Source organism: Narcine bancroftii, chromosome 3 (assembly GCF_036971445.1).
Source record: "Narcine bancroftii isolate sNarBan1 chromosome 3, sNarBan1.hap1, whole genome shotgun sequence".
NCBI lineage: Eukaryota > Metazoa > Chordata > Chondrichthyes > Torpediniformes > Narcinidae > Narcine > Narcine bancroftii.
Genome location: NC_091471.1, coordinates 154,505,926 through 154,533,764, shown reverse-complemented (window position 1 = coordinate 154,533,764; position 27,839 = coordinate 154,505,926). Strand labels below are relative to the sequence as shown.

Below are 27,839 nucleotides of genomic sequence, written 5' to 3'. Positions count from 1 at the left end.
TTTACTGCTTTTGAAGTCAGGAAAGCAATCTTGTGAAATCATATGTTAAATTCCTGCATCTTATAAATTACTCTGCAAGATTTGCTGTTCATTACCTTATATTATTAAAAGGTTAGCCAGATCTTGAGATAAAATAGACACCATGAATGACTTACTGGTTTAAAACAGCCAAAATGATCTTGAGCAAGAGAAGATCCATAAATGTCACAAATAACAAAAATGTTAAAAAATTGGGATATTTTCCACTTCCAATTCTTAATCTCTCAGTGCTGCATTCAGAGCTTCTCACCCGCTTCAAAAGGGCATCAATCACCCTGGTCGGTGCCCAAGAAGAGTAAGGTGAGCTGCCTAAATGACAATTGTCCAGTAGCTCTCGCATCTACTGAGATTAAATACTTTGAGAGGTTGGTCAAGGCCAGAATTAACTCACACCCAAGTAAAGAACTGGACCCACTGCAATTCACTCCACATCAGATGCTCTCCATTCAGCACTGGATCACTTAGAATACAGCAACATGTACATCAGGCTACTCTTCATCACCTACAGCTCTGCTTTCAATACCATCATAACTCAGTGCTGTCATCAAGCTCCCAAACCTCGGCCTCTGCACCCCCCCTCTGCAAATGGATCCTTGACTTACTCATCAGCAGATCACAGTCAGTACAAATCAGAACAGCGTCTCCTTCTTACAGATGAATGCAGGTGCACCTCAAGGATGTGTGCTTAACCCACTGCTCTATTCACTATACACCCATGGCTGCGTGGCTAGGCACAATTCAAATGTCATTTACAAATTTGCCACTGACACGTCAGCAGAATCACAGACGACAACGAGGAAATGTACAAGAGGGAGATAGATCAGCAAGTTGAGCAGTGTCACATCAACTGTACACTCAGTGTTTACAAATCCAAGGAGCTCGTTGTGGACTTCAGGAAGAGGAAATCAGGAGAACATGAACCACATCTCATCAATGGGTCACCAGTGGAAAGGATTAAGAGCTTCAAGTTCCTGGGCGCCAACATCTGTGAGGATCTGTCCTGGGGTCTCCACGTCAATACAATCATGAAGAAGGCTCGCCAGCATCTATATTGCGTGAGGAGGATTTGGTATGACACCAAAGACTTGCAATTTTTAAAAAAAAAAAAACAACAGGTGTACCTTGGAGAGCATTCTGACATCACTGTCTATTATAGAGATGCCAATGCACAGGACAAGAAAAACTAGAGTTGTGAGTTTGGCCAGTGCCATCATGGGCATCAGTCTCCAAACCATCAAGGCCATCTACAAGAGGTAGTGTCTTGAGAAAGCAACCCCCAATTCTCAAGGACCCCCACCACCCAGGCCATACCCTCCTCACACTGGTACCATCAGGAGGCACAGGAGCCCAAGGACAACACCCAGCAGCACAAGGACAGCTTCTTCCCCTCTGCCATCAGATTTTTGCATGGATAATGAACCACAAACACAACCTCACTTTCTCTTATTTTTACACTAATTTTTTTTAATACAAAAATAAAAGAAATATTTGCACTATATAATGCTGCCGTAAAACAAGACATTTTGTCACATGTTCATGACAAGAAATTATGATTCTAATCTGGCTTCCTCATTTCAGATTCATTGTTAGAGTACCTACATAGCATCGCTTACTGCCCTGAGATTCTTTTTCCTGCTGCTTCTCTCCAATGGTGTGCACCAGCAATCATCAAAGACCCACACCACCCAGCCCACACTCTGTTCTCGCAGCTGCCATCGGGAAAGAGGGATAGCTACCACAAGACTTGCAGGTTCAGGAACAGCTGCTATCTGTCTACCATCAGACTCCTTAACGACAAACTCAATCAGGGACTCTTACTTGTGCACTTTATTGATTTTCTTTTTCATTCTCTGTATTGTATAGTCAGTTTGTTTACATTTGTACCTGTCTACAGTTGTTTGTTAACATGTTTACATTGTGCGATTTTTTTGATCGACCAATTAGTCTTTGGCTTGGCTTCGCGGACGAAGATTTATGGAGGGGGTAAAAAGTCCACGTCAGCTGCAGGCTCGTTTGTGGCTGACCAGTCCGATGCGGGACAGGCAGACACGATTGCAGCGGTTGCAAGGGAAAATTGGTTGGTTGGGGTTGGGTGTTGGGTTTTTCCTCCTTTGCCTTTTGTCAGTGAGGTGGGCTCTGCGGTCTTCTTCAAAGGAGGCTGCTGCCCGCCAAACTGTGAGGCGCCAAGATGCACGGTTTGAGGCGTTATCAGCCCACTGGCGGTGGTCAATGTGGCAGGCACCAAGAGATTTCTTTAGGCAGTCCTTGTACCTTTTCTTTGGTGCACCTCTGTCACGGTGGCCAGTGGAGAGCTCGCCATATAATACGATCTTGGGAAGGCGATGGTCCTCCATTCTGGAGACGTGACCCATCCAGCGCAGCTGAATCTTCAGCAGCGTGGACTCGATGCTGTCGACCTCTGCCATCTCGAGTACCTCGACGTTAGGGGTGTGAGCGCTCCAATGGATGTTGAGGATGGAGCGGAGACAACGCTGGTGGAAGCGTTCTAGGAGCCGTAGGTGGTGCCGGTAGAGGACCCATGATTCGGAGCCGAACAGGAGTGTGGGTATGACAACGGCTCTGTATACGCTTATCTTTGTGAGGTTTTTCAGTTGGTTGTTTTTCCAGACTCTTTTGTGTAGTCTTCCAAAGGCGCTATTTGCCTTGGCGAGTCTGTTGTCTATCTCATTGTCGATCCTTGCATCTGATGAAATGGTGCAGCCGAGATAGGTAAACTGGTTGACCGTTTTGAGTTTTGTGTGCCCGATGGAGATGTGGGGGGGCTGGTAGTCATGGTGGGGAGCTGGCTGATGGAGGACCTCAGTTTTCTTCAGGCTGACTTCCAGGCCAAACATTTTGGCAGTTTCCGCAAAGCAGGACGTCAAGCGCTGAAGAGCTGGCTCTGAATGGGCAACTAAAGCGGCATCATCTGCAAAGAGTAGTTCACGGACAAGTTTCTCTTGTGTCTTGGTGTGAGCTTGCAGGCGCCTCAGATTGAAGAGACTGCCATCCGTGCGGTACCGGATGTAAACAGCGTCTTCATTGTTGGGGTCTTTCATGGCTTGGTTCAGCATCATGCTGAAGAAGATTGAAAAGAGGGTTGGTGCGAGAACACAGCCTTGCTTCACGCCATTGTTAATGGAGAAGGGTTCAGAGAGCTCATTGCTGTATCTGACCCGACCTTGTTGGTTTTCGTGCAGTTGGATAATCATGTTGAGGAACTTTGGGGGACATCCGATGCGCTCTAGTATTTGCCAAAGCCCTTTCCTGCTCACGGTGTCGAAGGCTTTGGTGAGGTCAACAAAGGTGATGTAGAGTCCTTTGTTTTGTTCTCTGCACTTTTCTTGGAGCTGTCTGAGGGCAAAGACCATGTCAGTGGTTCCTCTGTTTGCGCGAAAGCCGCACTGTGATTCTGGGAGAATATTCTCAGCGACACTAGGTATTATTCTATTTAGTAGAATCCTAGCGAAGATTTTGCCTGCAATGGAGAGCAACGTGATTCCCCTGTAGTTTGAGCAGTCTGATTTCTCGCCTTTGTTTTTGTACAGGGTGATGATGGTGGCATCACGAAGATCCTGAGGCAGTTTACCTTGGTCCCAACAAAGCTTGAAAAACTCATGCAGTTTGGCATGCAGAGTTTTGCCGCCAGCCTTCCAGACTTCTGGGGGGATTCCATCCATACCTGCTGCTTTGCCACTTTTCAGTTGTTCGATTGCCTTATATGTCTCATCCAGGGTGGGAACCTCATCCAGCTCTAGCCTTAGGGGCTGTTGAGGGAGCTGGAGCAGGGCGGAATCTTGGACTGAGCGGTTGGTACTGAAAAGAGATTGGAAGTGTTCTGACCATCGGTTGAGGATGGAGATCTTGTCGCTGAGGAGGACTTTGCCGTCTGAGCTGCGCAGCGGGCTTTGGACTTGGGGTGAGGGGCCGTACACAGCCTTTAGAGCCTCGTAGAAACCCCTGAAGTCGCCAATGTCCGCGCTGAGCTGTGTTCGTTTGGCGAGGCTAGTCCACCACTCATTTTGGATCTCCCGGAGTTTGCGCTGAAGATGGCTGCATGCGCGACGGAAGGCTTGTTTCTTCTCTGGACAGGACGGCTTTGTAAGGTGAGCCTGGTGGGCAGCTCGCTTCTTTGCCAGCAGCTCCTGGATTTCCTGGCTGTTTTCGTCAAACCAGTCCTTGTTTTTCCTGGAGGAGAAGCCCAGTACCTCTTCAGTGGATTGCAGTATGGTAGCCTTCAACTGATCCCAGAGGGTTTCAGGGGACGGGTCCGTGAGGCGGGTTGCAACGTCGAGCTTTGCTTTGAGGTTTGCCTGGAAGTTTCCTCTCGCTTCGTCTGACTGCAGTTTTCCAACATTGAACCTCTTTCTGGGGGCTTTATTGTTCCTGGGCTTTGGCTTGAAGTGAAGGTTGAGCTTGCAGCGAACCAGCCGGTCAGTGTGGCATTCTGCGCTAGGCATGACCCTGGTGTGGAGCACATCTTGTTTGTCACTTTCTCGCACCAGGATGTAGTCCAGGAGGTGCCAGTGTTTGGATCGGGGATGCATCCAGGTGGTCTTAAGGCTGTCCCTCTGCTGAAAAAGGGTGTTTGTAATGACAAGCCGCTGTTCTGCGCAGAGCTCCAACAGGAGGCGCCCATTGTCGTTGCACTTGCCGACGCCATGCTTGCCCAGGATTCCTGGCCAGGTTTCTGAGTCTTTGCCGACACGAGCGTTGAAGTCGCCCAGGATGACAACCTTGTCGGCTGTAGGGGTACGTTGGATGAGGTTGCGCAGGTCGGTGTAGAACTTGTTCTTTTCTGCTGGTTCCGCCTGGAGGGTTGGAGCATAGACACTGATGAGGGTGATGTGACGCTTGTTTTGAAGTGGGAGTCGCATGGACATGATTCGGTCCGAGAGGCCTGTCGGAAGGTTTTCGAGTTTGGAGGCAATGAAGCTCTTGACCATGAAGCCTACACCAGATAGGCGTCGTTCATCCGAAGGCTTGCCAGACCAGTAGAGTGTGTAGCCCGCGCCGCGTTCTTGGAGGCTGCCTACATCTGCCAGGCGGACTTCACTGAGAGCGGCTATGTCGATGTCAAGTCTGAGGAGTTCATGTGCAATGAGGGCAGACCGACGTTCAGGTCGGTGGCTGTCAGTCTTGTCTAGCATGGTTCTGATGTTCCAGCATGCTAGCTTGAGTTTGTGAGCATCTTTTGAGGGGGAGGACGTGGAGGGGGAGGACGTGGAGGGGGAGGACGTGGAGGGGGAGGACGTGGAGGGGGAGGACGTGGAGGGGGAGGACGTGGAGGGGGAGGACGTGGAGGGGGAGGACGTGGAGGGGGAGGACGTGGAGGGGGAGGACGTGGAGGGGGAGGACGTGGAGGGGGAGGACGTGGAGGGGGAGGACGTGGAGGGGGAGGACGTGGAGGGGGAGGACGTGGAGGGGGAGGACGTGGAGGGGGAGGACGTGGAGGGGGAGGACGTGGAGGGGGAGGACGTGGAGGGGGAGGACGTGGAGGGGGAGGACGTGGAGGGGGAGGACGTGGAGGGGGAGGACGTGGAGGGGGAGGACGTGGAGGGGGAGGACGTGGAGGGGGAGGACGTGGAGGGGGAGGACGTGGAGGGGGAGGACGTGGAGGGGGAGGACGTGGAGGGGGAGGACGTGGAGGGGGAGGACGTGGAGGGGGAGGACGTGGAGGGGGAGGACGTGGAGGGGGAGGACGTGGAGGGGGAGGACGTGGAGGGGGAGGACGTGGAGGGGGAGGACGTGGAGGGGGAGGACGTGGAGGGGGAGGACGTGGAGGGGGAGGACGTGGAGGGGGAGGACGTGGAGGGGGAGGACGTGGAGGGGGAGGACGTGGACCTGTCCTCGGGCCTGCGTAAAGGAGCTTTTAGGTGGAGTGCAGTGCGCGCAGTACTGGCCCCACCCTTTACACCCATGGTTCGTGTGCCGTGGCCAAGCAAGCTGGGACGTGGCAGCGAGGTCCTTGGGTCGTAGGTTTTATATCGGAGTGGCCTTCTCCTATGCAGGTTTCTTACCCGGGCTGGAGGGGCCTGCCTCCCCTCCTAGGTCGGTCCATACTGCCCGGACCGGGGCCGAGGCCGCCGCAGTTCACCCTGTGCCTGGACTGGGGCCACCGCCTCCCACTCCCTGCCCGGACCGGGGCCTCCGCCTGCCTCACTCGACCGAGGCCGGGGCCGCCGTCCCCCCCTTGCTCCTGCCCGTATCGGGGCCGCCGCCGTCTACCCTTCGCCCGGACCGGGGCCGGGGCCGCTGCTGCTCTCCCTGTGCCCGGACTGGGGCCGCCGTCTCCCCCTTGCTCCTGCCCGTATCGGGGCCGCCGCCGTCTACCCTTCGCCCGGACCGGGGCCGGGGCCGCTGCTGCTCTCCCTGTGCCTGGACTGGGGCCGCCGCCTCCCACTCCCTGTCCGGACCGGGGCCTCCGCCTGCCTCACTCGACCGAGGCCGGGGCCGCCGTCTCCCCCTTGCTCCTGCCCGTATCGGGGCCGCCGCCGTCTACCCTTCGCCCGGACCGGGGCCGGGGCCGCTGCTGCTCTCCCTGTGCCCGGACTGGGGCCGCCGTCTCCCCCTTGCTCCTGCCCGGATCGGGGCCGCCGCCGTCTACCCTTCGCCCGGACCGGGGCCGGGGCCGCTGCTGCTCTCCCTGTGCCCGGACTGGGGCCGCCGTCTCCCCCTTGCTCCTGCCCACTTAAAGAATGTAGGACCAAAATTACATTTATCTATAAATAAATTAACTTTCCAGACTTGTGATCATGGAGGTTTCAACAATTCTTCTCAATATTATCTACAATTGTAGATTTGCAACATACAATGGGATACAATTCTTCCTATCATAACTAGAACTACAGTACAACTCCGATTATCCAAAATCAACTTCTCCAAATTCCTCAGTTATCCAAAATTTTTTCGGTGCCAAACTGACTGGGGACATCGGACTCCTGGCAGCAGCAGTAGTGGATCTCGGGCTCCCAGGCAGGAGTGGAGCCTCGATGGGGATGTGTCGGTGATAGGCGGTGGCCAGCAATTTTTTTTGGTGAGAATTAAACTTTATTTTAATGCTTAAAAAGCCTTACCTTGTTGTTTGTTGTTGTATAAACACTGTTACAAATGATTTGCTGTTGAGACATGACCAGTTCTCCACAAAAACAAATTATCCAAAATGGGCCCTGTCCCGACCATTTCAGATAATTGGAGTTGCACTGTAATTTAATGAGAAATTTTGTTGCAGGGCTGATATAATGTACTGTCGTGGACTTGAAGTAGAAAAATTGCACATTTCTGCAGTATGACCTGCTTATTCTTTATTGTGTTTTCCCCATCAAATTTACATCACGTGTTTTTTGTTTCAATAATTTAATGCTGTGAGATTGTCATAATTCACCAAATTAGTCACTAGGCATTTTAACCACGAGTGCATTATTTATAGCATTTTCACTTACAACTTTTCCATTTCTTTGATTTTTCTGTAGCTGTCTAACCTTTCATCATAAATGTAATTTTATTGAAAAACTATATACACACAAACAAAATTCAAATTAACTTACCCCATACAGGCTTGCAAAATCTAATGCCAACATAACACTTCAGTAGACTGTCAAGCCCTTCACCCATTTTATTAAACATGTTAGTCCAAATCCCTTCTATTGTTCCAAATATTAGAAACTCCAGTGGCGGATTCATAACCATCAAACAAGTCTGGAACAGTTATCTGTGTGTGGAGCTTGCACACTCTCCCTTTGGCCTTGTTTGGGTGCTTTGGTTTCTTCCCATATTCCCAATGGTTACAGGTTGGTAGACTCATTGACCATTATAAATTACAACTAAAGGATAGAATATGCAGGATGTTGAATGGTGAGAGAGAGAGAGAATGAGCACATTTCATGGTCTACAGAGCCAGTTTCCATGGAAACCTCTTCATGACTCTGGCCTTGATATTTTCCAACAGGTTAGCAAGTAGCAAAAGTAAAATTATTAATTAAAAAAGTTAGCAAACAGGAAACTACAACAGGGAAAATATAATAATTTTTCATAAAGCACATTAAACCAGGGGACTAAAAAAATACAAATCATAGACTTATGCAAGATTAATTGTATTTGAAAAACACATTGGACTTCCACACACACGCGTATATATGACAGGTAGAATGAGGAAGAACCAAAAGATGTGGTGCATTTGGATTTTTCAGAAGCCCTTAGATAAAATCCCACATAAGAAGTTAGTGTGCAAAATTAAAACAGGATTGGGCACAGTATACTGGCATTAAAATTAGTTGACAGAGGGAAAAGAATAAAGAGATCTTCTTTGCGATAGCATGCGATAATAGTTGGATATCACAAGGAAAAGTGTGTAAGCATCAGTTATTCATAGCATATCAATAATTTGGATGAATAAATGGAATATTTCTGTCCTTGTTAATCACATGAAACAATATAGGATGCAATGAGAAATATTAAGAGGAAATAGCCAAGAAGAACAAAAGAGTTGTGAAAATGGAGGGGAAGATAAAATAAATATTGGCTTGAAGAGAGAGAATATTTTGAATAGTGTAAAGCTATCTTGAGCCACCATGAGGGTTAAGGAAGTGGAAAAATGCTCCTCAAACTGGGAAGGCAATGGAGAATTATTTTCAATAAGAGTACAGAAAAACAGCACCACACAAAGGACAAAATTTTCTGGATTTAGCACACAATTAATATCATGAACAATACTCACTAGCCTCAACAAAGGCTTTCAAAGCCTCCAGCTGTTCGGCTCCTGTGAGCTGCAAAGCTTTTTCCAGGATCTGGCGGTACCTATAAAGGGCATGACAGGTTTAGGGTTCTAATCTTAAAACATAAATTGTACTTTAGGATTTAGGTATATTTGATTCATATACAAGGAGTGATTTATTTTTAATGTCTGCCCAGCTAAAATTCTGAGTGATAAAAGCAGAATACCTTGCAAGACTTTTCTTTAAAAATTAGACCACTCACCACTAACATTAACTATTGCAATAATGGAAAAGCAAGAAAATGTATACAGATGACGTCTTAATGCCATGTTACTCAAAAAGACTTCTGCGAGTTTAAGAGACAGATAAAAATATTTTGCAAAACAAATCAGCCATCTACTAATAATAGCTTTTTGATATGAGACATGCTCCAAACACACATAAAGGGACAATTTATATCCTATACCAAAAACCTTGAGAGAATATATGGCAGAAGTAAACAGTTTGGAGAAAGCTATTACAGAATTAGAAAAAAAAAATCAAAGAACAGGACCACAAGAAGAATATAGACTAATGGAGAATAAAAAGCTAAGATACAATACATTGCAAATATATAGAACAGAAAAAGCTATATTAAAAATTAAACAAAAATATTATGTTTGCCGAACGGGCACAAAGACTTATCTTGGCATGTTAAAACAGAGGAGTCATCAAGAATAATCTCTTCTCTTCTTCTCTCTTTGGCTTGGCTTCGTGGACGAAGATTTATGGAGGGTTAATGTCCACGTCAGCTGCAGGCTCGTTTGTGGCTGACAAGTCCAATGCGTTGTCAACTATGACAAGCAGACACGGTTGCAGCAGTTGCAAGGGAAAATTGGTTGGTTGGGGTTGGGTGTTGGGTTTTTCCTCCTTTGTCTTTTGTCAGTGAGGTGGGCTCTGCGGTCTTCTTCAAAGGAGGTTGCTGCCCGCCGAACTGTGAGGCGCCAAGATGCACGGTTTGAGGCGATATCAGCCCACTGGCGGTGGTCAATGTGGCAGGCACCAAGAGATTTCTTTAGGCAGTCCTTGTACCTCTTCTTTGGTGCACCTCTGTCACGGTGGCCAGTGGAGAGCTCGCCATATACCACGATCTTGGGAAGGCCATGGTCCTCCATTCTGGAGACGTGACCTACCCAGCGCAGTTGGATCTTCAGCAGCGTGGATTCGATGCTGTCGGCCTCTGCCATCTCGAGTACTTCGACGTTAGGGATGAAGTCGCTCCGATGAATGTTGAGGATGGAGCGGAGACAACGCTGATGGAAGCGTTCTAAGAGCCGTAGGTGAGGACCCATGATTCGGAGCCGAACAGGAGTGTGGGTATGACAATGGCTCTGTATACGCTAATCTTTGTGAGGTTTTTCAGTTGGTTACGATGCCGCTTTAGTTGCCCATTCAGAGCCAGCTCTTCAGCGCTTGACGTCCTGTTTTGCGGAAACTGCCAAAATGTTTGGCCTGGAAGTCAGCTTGAAGAAAACTGAGGTCCTCCATCAGCCAGCCCCCCCACATCTCCATCGGGCACACAAAACTCAAAACGGTCAAACAGTTTACCTATCTCGGCTGCACCATTTCATCGGATGCAAGGATCGACAACGAGATAGACAACAGACTCGCCAAGGTAAATAGCGCCTTTGGAAGACTACACAAAAGAGTCTGAAAAAACAACCAACTGAAAAACCTCACAAAGATTAGCATATACAGAGCCGTTGTCATACCTACACTCCTGTTCGGCTCCGAATCATCAAGAATAATAAACACTATAAAAACAGAGACAGATACTCTAACATATAAACAAAAGGAAATTAGTATCTTCAGACAATATTACTTGAAATTATACAAATCAGAAGTACTAAGAGATGAGAATGAAATGGAAGAATTTCTGTTGAATGATGAACTTCCAAAACCAGAAGAGAAAAGATATAACCATACACCCTTTTACAAGATAAGAAATTGAAAGAGCCCTGAGTACCCTGCAGGCTAATGAATCACCGGGGGAGGATGGATTCCCTCCCGAGTTTTACAAACAATTCAAAGAATTACTAATGCCCCTATTAATGGATGCTCTGGACCAAGCAGTAGAAGCACAGAGCCCCCAATCCAAGTATTACAGTCTCCCCGGACGTGGAAAAAGCATTCGACCGTTTGGAATAGTCCTTTCTATTTAAAACACTGGCATAGGCAGAACATTTAAATAAACTATATAAAAAATATCATAAACCACAAGCTAAAATTATAATCTCTGGAGTAGATTGAGTAGACAGGGATGCCCCCTGTCCCCAGCGCTTTTTATACTACCGATCGAACCTCTCGCAGAGCTAAGAGAGGATCCAAATATAAAGGAGTTCAAAGTTGGACAAGAAGAATACAAAATGAGTTTATTTTCCGAATAGGTGCTATTGTTCCCATCAGACCCAGTTAAATCTTTGGAAAAATTACAAGGAACATTAGAAAAATATGGAAGAGTATCTGGCTATAAAATAAATATGGACAAATGCGAGAATGCCATTGACATATTTAGAAAGCAGAAGGTATCAAAGGGGAAGTAAATTTAAATGGAAAACAGATGGAATAAAATATCTAAGAATTGCATAAATTATGTTCCTCTTTTGGGGAAAATAAAAAAAGACCTGTAGAAATGGAGAGATTTACCAATTACTTTAGTGGGAAGGCTTAATTGTGTCAAAATGAAAGTAATGCCAAGACTACAATATCTTTTTCCAATCGCTGCCTATTCCATTATTTAATAATTTAAAGAAATTTTTAGGTAATCAGATTAAACAGCTCCTATGGAACAACAAGGTACCAAGAATCACACTGGAAAAACTGACATGGGATTATAGGCTGGGAGAATTTAAACTTCTGGATTTTTAAAAAATACTTCCCAACGGCACAGGCTACATTTCTCACAGCCTTCTTTGTGGAAGACAGCCCCCCACTCTTAGATTCAAATGGGATTCTCTTCAATGGGGGAGGGGGAAGCAAAGGATTTTAATCGATAAATGGAGTGTTAAATCACTAAAAAAGACAGTAATTCCATACTAATACACATGATCAGAACATGGCAGGAAATTAATGAATGTATAGGGAAAAAAGGAGGAATATCAATAAAAGCTCCATTGTGTAGAAATGTGTTCTTGCCTATGAACATAGACAATAAGATATTGAATTTGTGGTACGATAAAGGAATAAGATAATATTAAAGACTTTTACAGTCTTTGCACAACTAAAACATAAATACAGTTTGGTCAATGGGACCTTCTATTGTTTTCTCCAGCTAAGATTATTCCTAAGAGAAAGATGGGGATCAACGTTGACCCTACCTGAAATTAGTGAAATGGAACAAATGGTCTGGATGGGGAATATATGCAAATTTATAAAAAATATATTATGCTCTCCAAAGTGAAATTGCAAAACCAGGTTTACAGAGGTCAAGGGAAAAATAGGAGTCAGACCTGGGTGTAGTAATCTCAGAAAGAAGCTGGTCAGATTGGTGTACAGACAACATGACATCAATTATAAATGCAAGATATGGACTGGTTCAGTACAATTTTCTTCACCAATTACATCCTACCCCACAGATGTTACATAGATCAAAAGCAGAAACATCAGAGATATGTTTCAGATGGAGGACTGAAATAGGAACTTGTCTACATGCTACATGGTTGTGCATAAAGATGAGGCCATTTTGGCAAGATATCGCAGGAACATTAACTAGGATAACAGAAGTGCCCTTTGTGGGCGACCTGGACCTGTACCCAAGGCAATTTTATTGAAATAAGCAACAAATTGACTAAATATCAAATCTCATTTGAAAATAATAGCACGAGCAGTAGCAAAAAATCTATTGCGATCACTTGAAAGTCTAACTCCCCTCCACTTCTAGCATAATGGACTGTGGAAGTGAACAGCTGGAAAACCAAGGAAAAAAAATCATATAATTTAAAGAATAAGTATGACACTTCTGTAAAGATTTGGCAGCCATTCCTGGAATACATTGGGGCCCAAATACAGTAACAGAAAGAATATAAATGTTGATATTATACATACCCAAAAGTGGCTTCCCCAACTCTATTCTATATATTTAATAGATATGCAAGCTCTGACAGTGTGTGGATCTGCATGTATAGATGGAGGTAGGGAAGGGATTTTTGTTTTTTGTTGTTTCTAAGTTTAATACATGGTGTTATTGAAGATTTTATTATAAAGATTTTGAAAAAAAAAATTCAAAAAAAAATAAGATTTAAGTACATTTCAAAAATCTTACTAAAATAAGTACTATCGTCAAAATTTAACTAGTGACAAGCCAATATCATAGAAAATAACCTGATTCAGCTGTATCCCCTGTCTTATTTACAGGGGATTTCAGATTACCTATAGACCCAAGATGAACCCAAATCTAACCATCTTAATTCACATATTTTATACAAATAAGTGAAGTCCAAGTTCATTCTATAGTAGATATTGTATATGTTTTAAAGGAGATAAATTGTGGCAGGTTTTTTTTTTAAAGTGTAGGTCATATACATACACTTCAAAACAGATCTCATTTAAAAAGCTCTGAGCTCTGCTCAAGCCAGACAGGCCCAGCTTTGAGTGCCTTTGCAAAAACTTTGAAGACTTCACAAATGGATTGCTGTTTTGGAAGAACTCATAGGTTCGGAGCCACAGTCTAAGTGCAGTTGGCTGTTCTAAGAGAGTCATGTGGTTTTGCAAGCAGAGGGAGTCAAACAGAGAGAGAGAGAGAGAGAGAGAGAGAGAGAGAGAGAGAGAGAGAGAGAGAGAGAGAGAAAGAACACGCTACAGTTCAGCAGCAACAGCTGGGACTGGAACATGACAAGCTTGTGGAAAAACCCCATTTTGAAGATGGGTTGTGAGTGCTTAGTTCAGCCTGGTCAAAGCCCTTGTGGTCCATACAAGAGGATAGGACTGGCTGCATAATGTTTCACTTGAAATAAGGGGGGGGGAAAAAAAGGAACTCTGTGGTCACCTAAAAGAAAGAGGTAATCATCTGGAATACCCTGATGGGGCAAGTTTCTTCGGAAAGACACTGAACTGGCGGATCTAAAAGGAATCATTTGTGGGTGTCCCATGAGCAACAAATATCTCTGAAAACCGACAAGAACCTTCCTGAGCAGTAACCATTCACCTTTCAAGCACCAAAGCCTGGTGAACTTCATAAATTTTAAATTCTGTGCACAGTACAAGAATTGCCTGCAACCAGTGAACTTGGAGGAATGAGAAGTGAGATTGGACTGTGAATTAAAGAACTTTTCTAAACTTGCACACACATTAAATACATATGCACTTAGAATTAGAAGGGGGTTAAGTTAGGTTAAGTAAATTAATAGTAATAAGAGTTTGATCTTGCTTTCGTGTTTAAAGATCATTAAAAGCAACTTTTGTTTACGTAACCATTTGTCTTCATGAATTTCTGTTGCTGCTGGGTTTTGGGGTCCTCATTCAGTTGTGGTCTAAAGTTTTCACTTCTGATCCATTTACAAAGGTTTTTGGTTACTAAATTCAAAGGATAAATATTTTTAATTCAATTTGTGAGCCTCTGTTGCATTCATTTCATTATAATTAAGCCACAGAATGCATACCATATTGGAAGTATGCAAAAATAAATCCATGAAAATATGGTTGTATTAAATGGGACAAATTACTCCTTTAATTTGCTCCCAACTGGTTTTAAATTGTGATAGTAAGATATTTTAACTTTCCACACAAAGACTTGGACTCTCACACGGTAAAAGGACTGGATGCATTGAAGTTTGTCAAATGTGTACAGGAAACCTTTCTACATCAATATGTAGAGGTGCCAACAAGGGAAGATGCAACAGTTAATCTTCATTTAAGGAACCAGACATGTCAGGTGGCAGAAATATGAGGATTTTGGGTCCAGTGACCATATCATTAGTTTCAAGTTAATTATGTTGAAGGATAGGTCTGGTCCTCGAGTTGAGGTGCTGAATTGGAGAAAGGCCAATTTTGAGGAAATGAGGAAGGATCTCAGAAGAGTCAATTAGAATAAGTTATTTTCTGGCAAGGATGCAACTAGAAAGTGGAAGGCCTTCAAGAACAAATGAACTAGATGATGATGTGGTGAATTGGAAGAACAAAATTTTGAGACTGCAAAGATAGCATGCTTCTAACAGGAAATAAGGGCAAAGTTAACAGACATAAGGAACTTCAGGAAATAAGGGCAAAGTTAACAGACATAGGGAACTTTGGTTTTTCAGGGATATTAGAGAGCTGGTTAAGAAAAGGAGGGGACTATATATTTGGTACAGGCACAAAGAGCAAATAAGCTACTTGCAGAGTATAGAAAATGTAAGAGAATGCTTAAGGAAATTAGGAAGGTGCTTCGCCAGATAATATGACTGAAAATTCAAAGAGTTTCTACAAGTATATTAAAAGTAAAAGGATAGTAAGGGACAGAATTGGACCTCTAGAAAATCAGAGTGGTCAACTATGTGTGAGGCCTCACGAAATGGGGGAGATCTTGAACAATTTTTTTTTTTTTTTTTTGCATCGGTATTTACGCAGGTAACTGGCATAGTGAATAAGGATGAGGAGAAACAAACAGAAGTGTAATGGAACATATGGAGTTTAAGTAGAAGGAGGTGCTAGCTGCCTTGAAATGAATAAAGGTACACAAATCCCCTGGACCAGATATATTTCCCTGCACCTTGATGAAGACAAGTGCTGAAATTGCAGGGCCCATGGTGGATATATTCAAAATGTCCTTAGTCACAGGGGAAGTGCCAGAGGATTGGAGAGTAGTTTGGGTTATCCCACATTTTAAGAAGGGCTCCTAAAGTAAACCAGGTAATTATAGGCCAGTGAGCCTAATGTCAGTAGTATGTAAATTATTTGAAAGATTTCTGAGAGATAGGATATATAGATATTTGGACTGTCATCAGCTGATTAAGGACAGTCAGCATGGACTTATGCGTAGTAGGTTATGTTTAACACATCTTCTAGAGTTTTTTGAGAGAGTTACCAAGAAGGTTGATGAGGGAAAGGCTGTGGATGTTGTTTATATGGACTTTAGTAAGACCTTTAACAAGGCTCCATACGAGTGGGAGGTCGGCTCCATACGAGTGGGAGGTCGGCTCCATACGAGTGGGAGGTCGGCTCCATACGAGTGGGAGGTCGGCTCCATACGAGTGGGAGGTCGGCTCCATACGAGTGGGAGGTCGGCTCCATACGAGTGGGAGGTCGGCTCCATACGAGTGGGAGGTCGGCTCCATACGAGTGGGAGGTCGGCTCCATACGAGTGGGAGGTCGGCTCCATACGAGTGGGAGGTCGGCTCCATACGAGTGGGAGGTCGGCTCCATACGAGTGGGAGGTCGGCTCCATACGAGTGGGAGGTCGGCTCCATACGAGTGGGAGGTCGGCTCCATACGAGTGGGAGGTCGGCTCCATACGAGTGGGAGGTCGGCTCCATACGAGTGGGAGGTCGGCTCCATACGAGTGGGAGGTCGGCTCCATACGAGTGGGAGGTCGGCTCCATACGAGTGGGAGGTCGGCTCCATACGAGTGGGAGGTCGGCTCCATACGAGTGGGAGGTCGGCTCCATACGAGTGGGAGGTCGGCTCCATACGAGTGGGAGGTCGGCTCCATACGAGTGGGAGGTCGGCTCCATACGAGTGGGAGGTCGGCTCCATACGAGTGGGAGGTCGGCTCCATACGAGTGGGAGGTCGGCTCCATACGAGTGGGAGGTCGGCTCCATACGAGTGGGAGGTCGGCTCCATACGAGTGGGAGGTCGGCTCCATACGAGTGGGAGGTCGGCTCCATACGAGTGGGAGGTCGGCTCCATACGAGTGGGAGGTCGGCTCCATACGAGTGGGAGGTCGGCTCCATACGAGTGGGAGGTCGGCTCCATACGAGTGGGAGGTCGGCTCCATACGAGTGGGAGGTCGGCTCCATACGAGTGGGAGGTCGGCTCCATACGAGTGGGAGGTCGGCTCCATACGAGTGGGAGGTCGGCTCCATACGAGTGGGAGGTCGGCTCCATACGAGTGGGAGGTCGGCTCCATACGAGTGGGAGGTCGGCTCCATACGAGTGGGAGGTCGGCTCCATACGAGTGGGAGGTCGGCTCCATACGAGTGGGAGGTCGGCTCCATACGAGTGGGAGGTCGGCTCCATACGAGTGGGAGGTCGGCTCCATACGAGTGGGAGGTCGGCTCCATACGAGTGGGAGGTCGGCTCCATACGAGTGGGAGGTCGGCTCCATACGAGTGGGAGGTCGGCTCCATACGAGTGGGAGGTCGGCTCCATACGAGTGGGAGGTCGGCTCCATACGAGTGGGAGGTCGGCTCCATACGAGTGGGAGGTCGGCTCCATACGAGTGGGAGGTCGGCTCCATACGAGTGGGAGGTCGGCTCCATACGAGTGGGAGGTCGGCTCCATACGAGTGGGAGGTCGGCTCCATACGAGTGGGAGGTCGGCTCCATACGAGTGGGAGGTCGGCTCCATACGAGTGGGAGGTCGGCTCCATACGAGTGGGAGGTCGGCTCCATACGAGTGGGAGGTCGGCTCCATACGAGTGGGAGGTCGGCTCCATACGAGTGGGAGGTCGGCTCCATACGAGTGGGAGGTCGGCTCCATACGAGTGGGAGGTCGGCTCCATACGAGTGGGAGGTCGGCTCCATACGAGTGGGAGGTCGGCTCCATACGAGTGGGAGGTCGGCTCCATACGAGTGGGAGGTCGGCTCCATACGAGTGGGAGGTCGGCTCCATACGAGTGGGAGGTCGGCTCCATACGAGTGGGAGGTCGGCTCCATACGAGTGGGAGGTCGGCTCCATACGAGTGGGAGGTCGGCTCCATACGAGTGGGAGGTCGGCTCCATACGAGTGGGAGGTCGGCTCCATACGAGTGGGAGGTCGGCTCCATACGAGTGGGAGGTCGGCTCCATACGAGTGGGAGGTCGGCTCCATACGAGTGGGAGGTCGGCTCCATACGAGTGGGAGGTCGGCTCCATACGAGTGGGAGGTCGGCTCCATACGAGTGGGAGGTCGGCTCCATACGAGTGGGAGGTCGGCTCCATACGAGTGGGAGGTCGGCTCCATACGAGTGGGAGGTCGGCTCCATACGAGTGGGAGGTCGGCTCCATACGAGTGGGAGGTCGGCTCCATACGAGTGGGAGGTCGGCTCCATACGAGTGGGAGGTCGGCTCCATACGAGTGGGAGGTCGGCTCCATACGAGTGGGAGGTCGGCTCCATACGAGTGGGAGGTCGGCTCCATACGAGTGGGAGGTCGGCTCCATACGAGTGGGAGGTCGGCTCCATACGAGTGGGAGGTCGGCTCCATACGAGTGGGAGGTCGGCTCCATACGAGTGGGAGGTCGGCTCCATACGAGTGGGAGGTCGGCTCCATACGAGTGGGAGGTCGGCTCCATACGAGTGGGAGGTCGGCTCCATACGAGTGGGAGGTCGGCTCCATACGAGTGGGAGGTCGGCTCCATACGAGTGGGAGGTCGGCTCCATACGAGTGGGAGGTCGGCTCCATACGAGTGGGAGGTCGGCTCCATACGAGTGGGAGGTCGGCTCCATACGAGTGGGAGGTCGGCTCCATACGAGTGGGAGGTCGGCTCCATACGAGTGGGAGGTCGGCTCCATACGAGTGGGAGGTCGGCTCCATACGAGTGGGAGGTCGGCTCCATACGAGTGGGAGGTCGGCTCCATACGAGTGGGAGGTCGGCTCCATACGAGTGGGAGGTCGGCTCCATACGAGTGGGAGGTCGGCTCCATACGAGTGGGAGGTCGGCTCCATACGAGTGGGAGGTCGGCTCCATACGAGTGGGAGGTCGGCTCCATACGAGTGGGAGGTCGGCTCCATACGAGTGGGAGGTCGGCTCCATACGAGTGGGAGGTCGGCTCCATACGAGTGGGAGGTCGGCTCCATACGAGTGGGAGGTCGGCTCCATACGAGTGGGAGGTCGGCTCCATACGAGTGGGAGGTCGGCTCCATACGAGTGGGAGGTCGGCTCCATACGAGTGGGAGGTCGGCTCCATACGAGTGGGAGGTCGGCTCCATACGAGTGGGAGGTCGGCTCCATACGAGTGGGAGGTCGGCTCCATACGAGTGGGAGGTCGGCTCCATACGAGTGGGAGGTCGGCTCCATACGAGTGGGAGGTCGGCTCCATACGAGTGGGAGGTCGGCTCCATACGAGTGGGAGGTCGGCTCCATACGAGTGGGAGGTCGGCTCCATACGAGTGGGAGGTCGGCTCCATACGAGTGGGAGGTCGGCTCCATACGAGTGGGAGGTCGGCTCCATACGAGTGGGAGGTCGGCTCCATACGAGTGGGAGGTCGGCTCCATACGAGTGGGAGGTCGGCTCCATACGAGTGGGAGGTCGGCTCCATACGAGTGGGAGGTCGGCTCCATACGAGTGGGAGGTCGGCTCCATACGAGTGGGAGGTCGGCTCCATACGAGTGGGAGGTCGGTTCAAAAGATTAGGACATCCATAGAGAGGTTGCAAACTGGATTCAAAATAGGCTTGGTGAAATAAAACAGTGGATGGTTGCTTCTCAGACTGGAAGTCTGTGTTCAATGGTGTGCCTCAAGGATATGTGTTGGGACCATTATTGTTTGTTATCTATATAAATGAACTAGATGATGATGTGGTGAATTGGATCAACACGTTTGTTGATGACACAAAGATAGGAGGCACAGTGGACTGTGGGAAGATTTTCAAAGCTTGCAGAGGGATCTGGACCAGCTGGCAAATTGGACCAGTAAATGGCTGATGGAATTTAATTCAGATATGCGTGAGGTGTTGCACTTTGGAAGAGTGAATCAGGGTGTAGGCCATTAGGGAGTGGGAGGAGCAAAGAAATCTGGGAATACATGTACATTGTTGCCTGAAGGTGGTATTGTATGTGGACAGGGTTGTAAAAAAAAGCTTTTGGCATCTTAGCCTTTATAAATCGAAGTATTGAGTAATAAATAAGTTGGGATGTTATGTTGAAGATATTGGTGAGGTCACACTTAGAATATTGTGTGCAGTTCTAGTCGCCCAGCAGCAGGAAAGATATCAATAAGATTGAAAGAGTGGAGAGAAGACTTACTAAGATGTTACTGGGTGTTCAGGAGTTGAGATACCGGGAAGATTAAATAGGTTAGTACTATACTCCTTGAAATGATAAAGAATGAGGGGAGACTTGTTAGAGGTTTATAACATTATGAGGAGCATAGACAGTAGATGAGAGTAGGATGTTTCCACATAGATTGGGGGAGATAAATATGAGAGGTCATAGCTTTAGGCTGAAAGGGGAGAGGTACAAATGATCCAATGCAGAGATTGAAGTGTGGAACGAGCTGCCATCTGATAAAAATGACTTGCAATTCTCCCATAATCACAGTGCGGCTTTCGCGTAAACAGAGAAACTACTGACATGGTCTTTGCCCTCAGACAGCTCCAAGTAAAGTGCAGAGAACAAAACAAAGGACTCTACATGACCTTTGTTGACCTCACCAAACCTTCGACACCGTGAGCAGGAAAGGGCTTTGGCAAATACTAGAGCACATCGGATGCCCCCCAAAGTTCCTCAACATGGTTATCCAACTGCACGAAAACCAACAAGGTCGGGTCAGATACAGCAATGAGCTCTCTGAACCCTTCTCCATTAACAATGGCGTGAAACAAGGCTGCATTCTCGCACCAACCCTCTTTTCAATCTTCTTCAGCATGATGCTGAACCAAGCCATGAAAGACCTCAACAATGAAGACGCTGTTCACATCCGGTACCGCACGGATGGCAGTCTCTTCAATCTGAGGCGCCTGCAAGCTCACACCAAGACACAAGAGCCACTTGTCCATGAACTACTCTTCGCAGACGATGCCGCTTTAGTTGCCTATTCGGAGCCAGCTCTTCAGCACTTGACGTCCTGTTTTGCGGAAACTGCCAAAATGTTTGGCCTGGAAGTCAGCCTGAAGAAAACTGAGGTCCTCCATCAAACAGCTCCCCACCATGACTACCAGCCCCCCCACATCTCCATCGAGCACACAAAACTCAAAACGGTCAACCAGTTTACCTATCTCGGCTGCACCATTTCATCAGATGCAAGGATCGACAACGAGATAGACAACAGACTCGCCAAGGCAAATAGCACCTTTGGAAGACTACACAAAAGAGTCTGGAAAAACAACCAACTGAAAAACCTCACAAAGATAAGCGTATACAGAGCCGTTGTCATACCCACACTCCTGTTCGGCTCCGAATCATGGGTCCTCCACCGGCATCACCTACGGCTCCTAGAACGCTTCCACCAGCGTTGTCTCCACTCCATCCTCAACATTCATTGGAGCGACTTCATCCCCAACATCGAAGTACTCGAGATGGCAGAGGCCGACAGCATCGAATCCACGCTGTTGAAGATCCAACTGCGCTGGGTAGGTCACGTCTCCAGAATGGAGGACCATCGCCTTCCCAAGATCGTGTTATATGGCGAGCTCTCCACTGGCCATCGTGTCAGAGGTGCACCAAAGAAGAGGTACAAGGACTGCCTCAAGAAATCTCTTGGTGCCTGCCACATTGACCACCGCCAGTGGGCTGATATCGCCTCAAACTGTGCATCTTGGCGCCTCACAGTTCGGCGGGCAGCAACCTCCTTTGAAGAAGACCACAGAGCCCACCTCACTGACAAAAGACAAAGGAGGAAAAACCCAACACCCAACCTCAACCAACAAATTTTCCCCTGCAACCGCTGCAACCGTGTCTGCCTGACCCGCATCGGACTTGTCAGCCACAAACGAGCCTGCAGCTGACGTGGACATTTACCCCCTCCGTAAATCTTCGTCCGCGAAGCCAAGTCAAAGATAAGCCAAAGTCTTTTCCTGTGTGTTTAATCTAAACAAAGTTAGCGTTTGAATGTGCTATTGTACTGGGTAGGACTAGAGTAAGATGAAGATAGTCCAGATAATATCTTTGACTATATACTTTTGAATGTATTAATATTTTATTGTCCATTTATCAATTGTTTTAAGTATGGTTTACTGTTTTAAGAGTTCAAATAAACAGCAAAAATCTCTATGCTACTTTGGAACAGACTTTTCATTTTTAACAAATCAAAAAATGACATCTGCATGTTACTCAAGCAATTATAAAGAGAAATAGTTGCAATACATTCTGATATTAATCCTCTTCATGTCTTCTTCTTTGGCTTGGCTTCGCGGATGAATATTTATGGAGGGGCTAAATGTCCACATCAGCTGCAGGCTCGTTTGTGGCTGAGAAGTCCAATGCGTTGTCAATTATGACAAGCAGACACGGTTGCAGCGGTTGCAAGGGAAAATTGGTTGGTTGGGGTTGGGTGTTGGGTTTTTCCTCCTTTGTCTTTTGTCAGTGAGGTGGGCTCTGCGGTCTTCTTCAAAGGAGGTTGCTGCCCGCCGAACTGTGAGGTGCCAAGATGCACGGTTTGAGGCGATATCAGCCCACTGGCGGTGGTCAATGTGGCAGGCACCAAGAGATTTCTTTAGGCAGTCCTTCTGCAAATAACATTCACAGAACTACTTCTGCACTCGTGCAAGTAGGAAGACATGGAATTTTTAAAAAGTCCACTTTACTTTTGTAAAATATAGAAGAGTATAACAAATCTCTTTAATGATTTATTTTTGTGGTTTCGTTCAAAATAAAATGATCTTAGATTGTTCACTGTGCATCACATACAAGTTGCTTTTCTATGCCCAGAAAACATCTTTATCACCCAAATAATGATTTTAAGTTAGCAACATAGCATTAATTAACCAGGAGGATGAAGATTAATCAGAAGTGAAGAAAGCTCTTCAGTCCAGTGAATACCAACCATAATCAAAAATCTCCATCTAAAATCACTAATACAGCATCTGTTCCCACTGTCTTGGTAACCATCTATTTCTGAGGTTGAACACACTAATTAAGCATCATGCATCTCCCTCATCTTGCTTGCACCAGCATAAAACTAAGCCCAATTGGCTCTCATGACATGTGAAATTTTGATTTTGAACTGCTTTGTGGCTGTGAGAGACAAGACAAAGTGAACGTTTTGAACAAAAAGCTACTGGTTCTCGAAGCTATCCTTTCAGTGGTCAACCTCACCAGCATCCCAAGATTAATATGTCATGGTCTGAATTTATGCCATCCATTAGTTTATTTGTAATGAATCTAGAACTGCCTTAAGGAGCTATTGCAAAGCTGTACCAATGGCCGCAGGCTGTCCTAAACTGTATCAGTGACAATTATCGGGGCGATAGTTTACAATACCAGCGATCAGGACAGAGGTTCCAATCCCATGCTGCCTGTAAGGAATTTGTATGTTCTCACCCATGGGGCTCTGGTTTCCTCCCACCGTTCAAAACATACCAGGGGTTATAGGTCAATTGGGTGGCACAGGCTAGTGGGCTGAAATGGCCTGTTACCGCGTTGTATGTCTAAATTAAAATTCAAGTTCAAGTTTATTATCATCTGATTGTATGTGCACAATATTAGTCCATTTAAACAGGTTGTAGGGTTGAGTGGAAATGTTTGCAAGTAACTGCGCTGGGTAGGTCACGTCTCCAGAATGGAGGACCATCGTCTTCCCAAGATCGTGTTATATGGCGAGCTCTCCACTGGCCATCGTGTCAGAGGTGCACCAAAGAAGAGGTACAAGGACTGCCTCAAGAAATCTCTTGGTGCCTGCCACATTGACCACCGCCAGTGGGCTGATATCGCCTCAAACTGTGCATCTTGGCGCCTCACAGTTCAGCGGGCAGCAACCTCCTTTGAAGAAGACTGCAGAGCCCACCTCACTGACAAAAGACAAAGGAGGAAAAACCCAACACCCAACCCACCAATTTTCCCTTGCAACCGCTGCAACCGTGTCTGCCTGTCCCGCATCGGACTTGTCAGCCACAAACGAGCCTGCAGCTGACGTGGACATTACCCCTCCATAAATCTTCGTCCGCGAAGCCAAGCCAAAGAAGAAGAATTTATGCATTACTTCACCCTCCATGTTCAGAATTATTCTTACAATTCCTCTAAATTTCTTCCCCAAAAAATGTTGTGTAATTATGGAAGTCAAAACTGAATATTGTATCTCCACTGCCTTGTCAAACCAACTTGAATACCACTGTGGACTTAAATTCCACCTTCAGATATACAGTACACTCAACTTCTTATTTACCACCTTCCATAAGAAACATTCTCTAAGTCTCTTAGCTTTAGGTCTTGTGACTGGTATGAAGTATTTTTTTGTTGGCACTCACTGCAACCTTCAGGTATAAGGTACAGAAAGTGTTCATGAACAGTTTCTAACAGCCATCAGGCTCTTGAATCTCCCCTTGTAATCTTGGACTGCTCTGACACCTCAAAAAGTCTGTCTACACAATTGTAAGGTCATTATTGCACCAAGATAATTGAATATTTATTAGCTATCTGTCTTTTGTATTTATTATCCCTTTTTAATACATAAAGCATGGTAACAGCCTGTACCACCCAACTGACCCTCATCCCCCGGTACATTTTGAAGGGTGGGAGGAAATGAGAACACCCAGGGAAAACCCACGCAGACACAGGGACAATGTACAAACTCTTTACAGACAGTGTGGGATTCAAATCCAGGTCCGATCACTGGTGTTGTAACAGCATTGTACTAACTGCTATGCTAATTGTGTCACCCGTCAGGGAACATCGAGTCCAGTGATTGTAATGCCATTAGTTTCAAAATAATTGTGGATAAAAATAGGTCTGGTCCTCAGGTTGAGATTCTAAATTGGAAATGAGAAAAGATCTAAAAAGTGTAGATTGGGACAGGTTGTTTTCCAGCAAGGATATGCTCTGTAGATAGAAGGCATTCAAAGGCAAAATTGAGAGTATAGTGTTTGTAATGTTCATGTCAGGATTAAAGAGACGAAGAATTTTGGTTTACAAGGGACATTGTGGATCTGGTTAAAAGAGGGGTGTATAGCATGCATAGGCAACGAGGAACAAATAAGGTACTTGTGAAGCATAAAAAATGCAAAGAAAACCTTAAGAAGTAAATATTTTATATACAGAGTACAAAAAAATCCAAGTAAAAATCTTAAAGAAATAGGGAAGGCCAAAAGAAGATGAGTGAAAAACTAAAGTCTGCAAACTGTGATTGCAGTAAAAATGCAAATGTTGAAGGAACTCTGGTCTTGGACAAGGACTCACCAGCAGTTCTACTTTGTGAAGTATCTGAGGAGATTCGGTATGTCACCGAAAACTCTAAACATCTCCTGGTGTGCTGTGGAGAGGATTCTGCCTGGTTGCATCACTGCCTGGTATGGAGGCGCCAATTCTCAGGACAAGAAGAAACTCCAGAGGGTTGTTAACTCGGCCTGTCATATCACAGTCACCAGACTTCACTCTATTGAGGACATCTACATGAGGCAGTGTCTTAAAAAAACTTATCCTCAAAAACTCCCACCACCCAGGCCATGCCCTCTTCACTCTGCTACCATTGGGGAAAAAAGTACAGGAGCCTAAAGATGAGCACTCAACGGCACAAGGACAACTTGCAACCTGCTTTAAAAAGGTCACCATCATTGCCAGTCCCAAAGAAAGCATAATAGGCCTTAAGTACAAAATTCAACCGAATTGCCATTAGATTCCTGAATAATCAATAATTCAAAGACACTGCCGTACTTTTTGTGCACTATTATTTTATTTATGTTGTAAGATGGTTATAATGTGAATGTTTGTACCATGATGCTGCAACAAAACATCGAATTTCATGACTTGTTCATGGCTATTAATTCTGCAAGTGGTAAAGCTGTTACTGATATCTTGGGCCTGAGCCTGAATTAAAAGGCTGGGAAGAGGGAAAGAGAGCATGGGAAGGAGCACAGACCAACAGACAGAAGGTGATAATTGGGAGGACAGGTGGTGAAAATTGATCAGGGAGAGGGTGGCTCTGAATGTCGAGATGGAGGAAAGGATACAGAGGGGAAAGAGACAGGGCTAGAGGAAAGAAGAAATTGGGATAGGTGGGAAGGGGTGCTAATGGGAACCAGAGACTACTATCTTAATGCTATTTTATTGGAGACTGTATGCAAGGTGCTGTTCCTCCTTTTGCAGGTGGTCTCAGTCTGGCAGTGCATGAGACCATGGACAGGCACGTCGCCATGTGAGTGGGTTGGGAATTAATTGGATTGTCACTGGGAGATCCTGGCCATAGTGGCTCATTGAAGTGATCTCCCAATCTGCATCCAGTCTTGGGGGAACTAGATGGCTGTGCCAAAGAAACTATCTTTGAACTAGTACAATTTCATACTCTTGAACTTTCTCCCTGATGGGAAAAGATAAAAGAGGAAGGCCAGGACGAGATGTGTCCTTTATTATGTTGGCTGTCTTCAGAGGCCACAAGCGTAGATGGATGAGTGATAGGTGTGTGTTGTTCTGAGCTGCATTCACACCTTCTGCAGATTCTTCTGATTGTGGGTAGAACAGCTCCTGAAACTCATTATAATGAATCCAACTTGGAAGATTTTGATGGTACACCTGTAATGCATATGGGCATAGGACAAACTTCCTTAGACTTCTAAGAAATAGATGCCTTTATGCAGTTTCTTGACCATTGTGTTAATGTGCTTATCAAGTCACTGGAAACGTTTACTTTCAAGATCTTGAATGTATCAACTGTCTCCACTTCATAACTGATGTGGACAGGAGAGTTCACTCTACCCAACACCAACTCATCTCTATGATTAACTGCTTTGTCTTGCTGACATTGACTGAGTATTATCTTCACACTAGGCTACTAGATTCTATCTCCTTTCTGTATTTTGTCCCATCTTATTTGATATCCAGCTTATGAATATGGTGTTGTCAGAGAATTTAAAGATGAAGTTGAAGCAGTATTTGGCAACACAATTGTGGGTGTAGAGAAAGGATAGGTGTAGATGAAATCACACCTTTGCAGGGTGCTGATGCAGTATGATCATGGAGGAGGTGCGACTTCCCATCTTTGATGTCTTTTACACAAGGATCCAGTTACAGAGGAGGGTGCTGATGCCAAGGTCTAAAAGTTTGGGGATGAGTTTGCTGAAGACTGGTATTTAAGGCAGAGTTGTAGTGAATACTCCATAGTCTGACACAGATTCTCAGGGTCCAGGGTAGAGAGGAGGATCAGGAAGATTGTGTCTGCTGTAGACCTGTTCGGATTGTAGGCAAATTGAAGTGAAGCAAGACTGGCAGGGAAGCTAGAATTGATATGAATCATGACCAACTTTGTAAACCAGTTCATGATAATGGTTAGTAGTAATTTAAGCCCAATTTTGTACTTAAGGCCTATTATGCTTTCTTTGGGACTGGCAATGATGGTGACCTTTTTAAAGCAGGTTGCAAGGCCTGATGCAAGGAGAAATTAAAGATATCTGTGAATATACCCACCTGCTGACCTGCATAGGTTCTCATGACATGGCCAGGAACTCCATCTGGGTCCAACGCTTTCTGCGGGTTCGCTCTTCTGAAGCCCAACAAGTCAGTAACAGTGACTGTGTGCACGAGCACATGAAGTAGTTGACACAGATGTCATTACCTCACTAGCTCCCTATTCAAAGTGAGCTTTGGACACATTAAGTTTGTCAGGGAATGTTGTGCATGCTATGCTGCCATCTTTTGCCTTTGTCTTGGAGCAGAAATGCTCTGTTCATTAACAAACATCAGCATTGTACTCTTATTCAGGATAATGAGAGGACAGCGACGTGACATAAACATTGGTGTTTCATTGATAGAATGGCTCATTCTTCAGGCACTTAATCAATAATTGCCTATTTCATCTTTGAGGACATTATAATATCAGCAAAATCTATCATCTCTCCCCACCAGATACAGCTAATAGTATAACCAACACTATTCCTACCAAAAATTAAATCTCTTTATACGTTTTGTGCAAGCTTTGAGCTGAGAACTCAAAAGTCAACCGAATTGTTCAATGCAACTTACTCGAATGCTAAAAAAAAGTCACAAAATCCGCGTAATAAAAACCCTCCTTTCTTCTCCTCCCCCCATCCCATCCCATATACACTTGCTGTTGTCACCGCCAAATTACC

At 46.5% G+C, this 27,839-nt stretch overlaps 1 protein-coding gene across 5 annotated transcripts in view; it reads right to left on the bottom strand.

Moving 5' to 3' along the window:
* Nucleotides 1-27,839, bottom strand: part of cops4 (COP9 constitutive photomorphogenic homolog subunit 4 (Arabidopsis)) — a 103,095-nt gene that overhangs the window by 56,577 nt on the left and 18,679 nt on the right. For all 5 annotated transcript variants that reach the window (XR_011353847.1, XM_069925466.1, XM_069925467.1 and 2 more), the window contains exon 2: nucleotides 8,756-8,835. Coding sequence is in view for 4 of the 5 variants with exons in the window: in XM_069925466.1 (XP_069781567.1) it covers nucleotides 8,756-8,835 (80 nt within the window). In the remaining variant the exon portion in view is untranslated. The remainder of the gene's footprint in view (nucleotides 1-8,755; nucleotides 8,836-27,839) is intronic.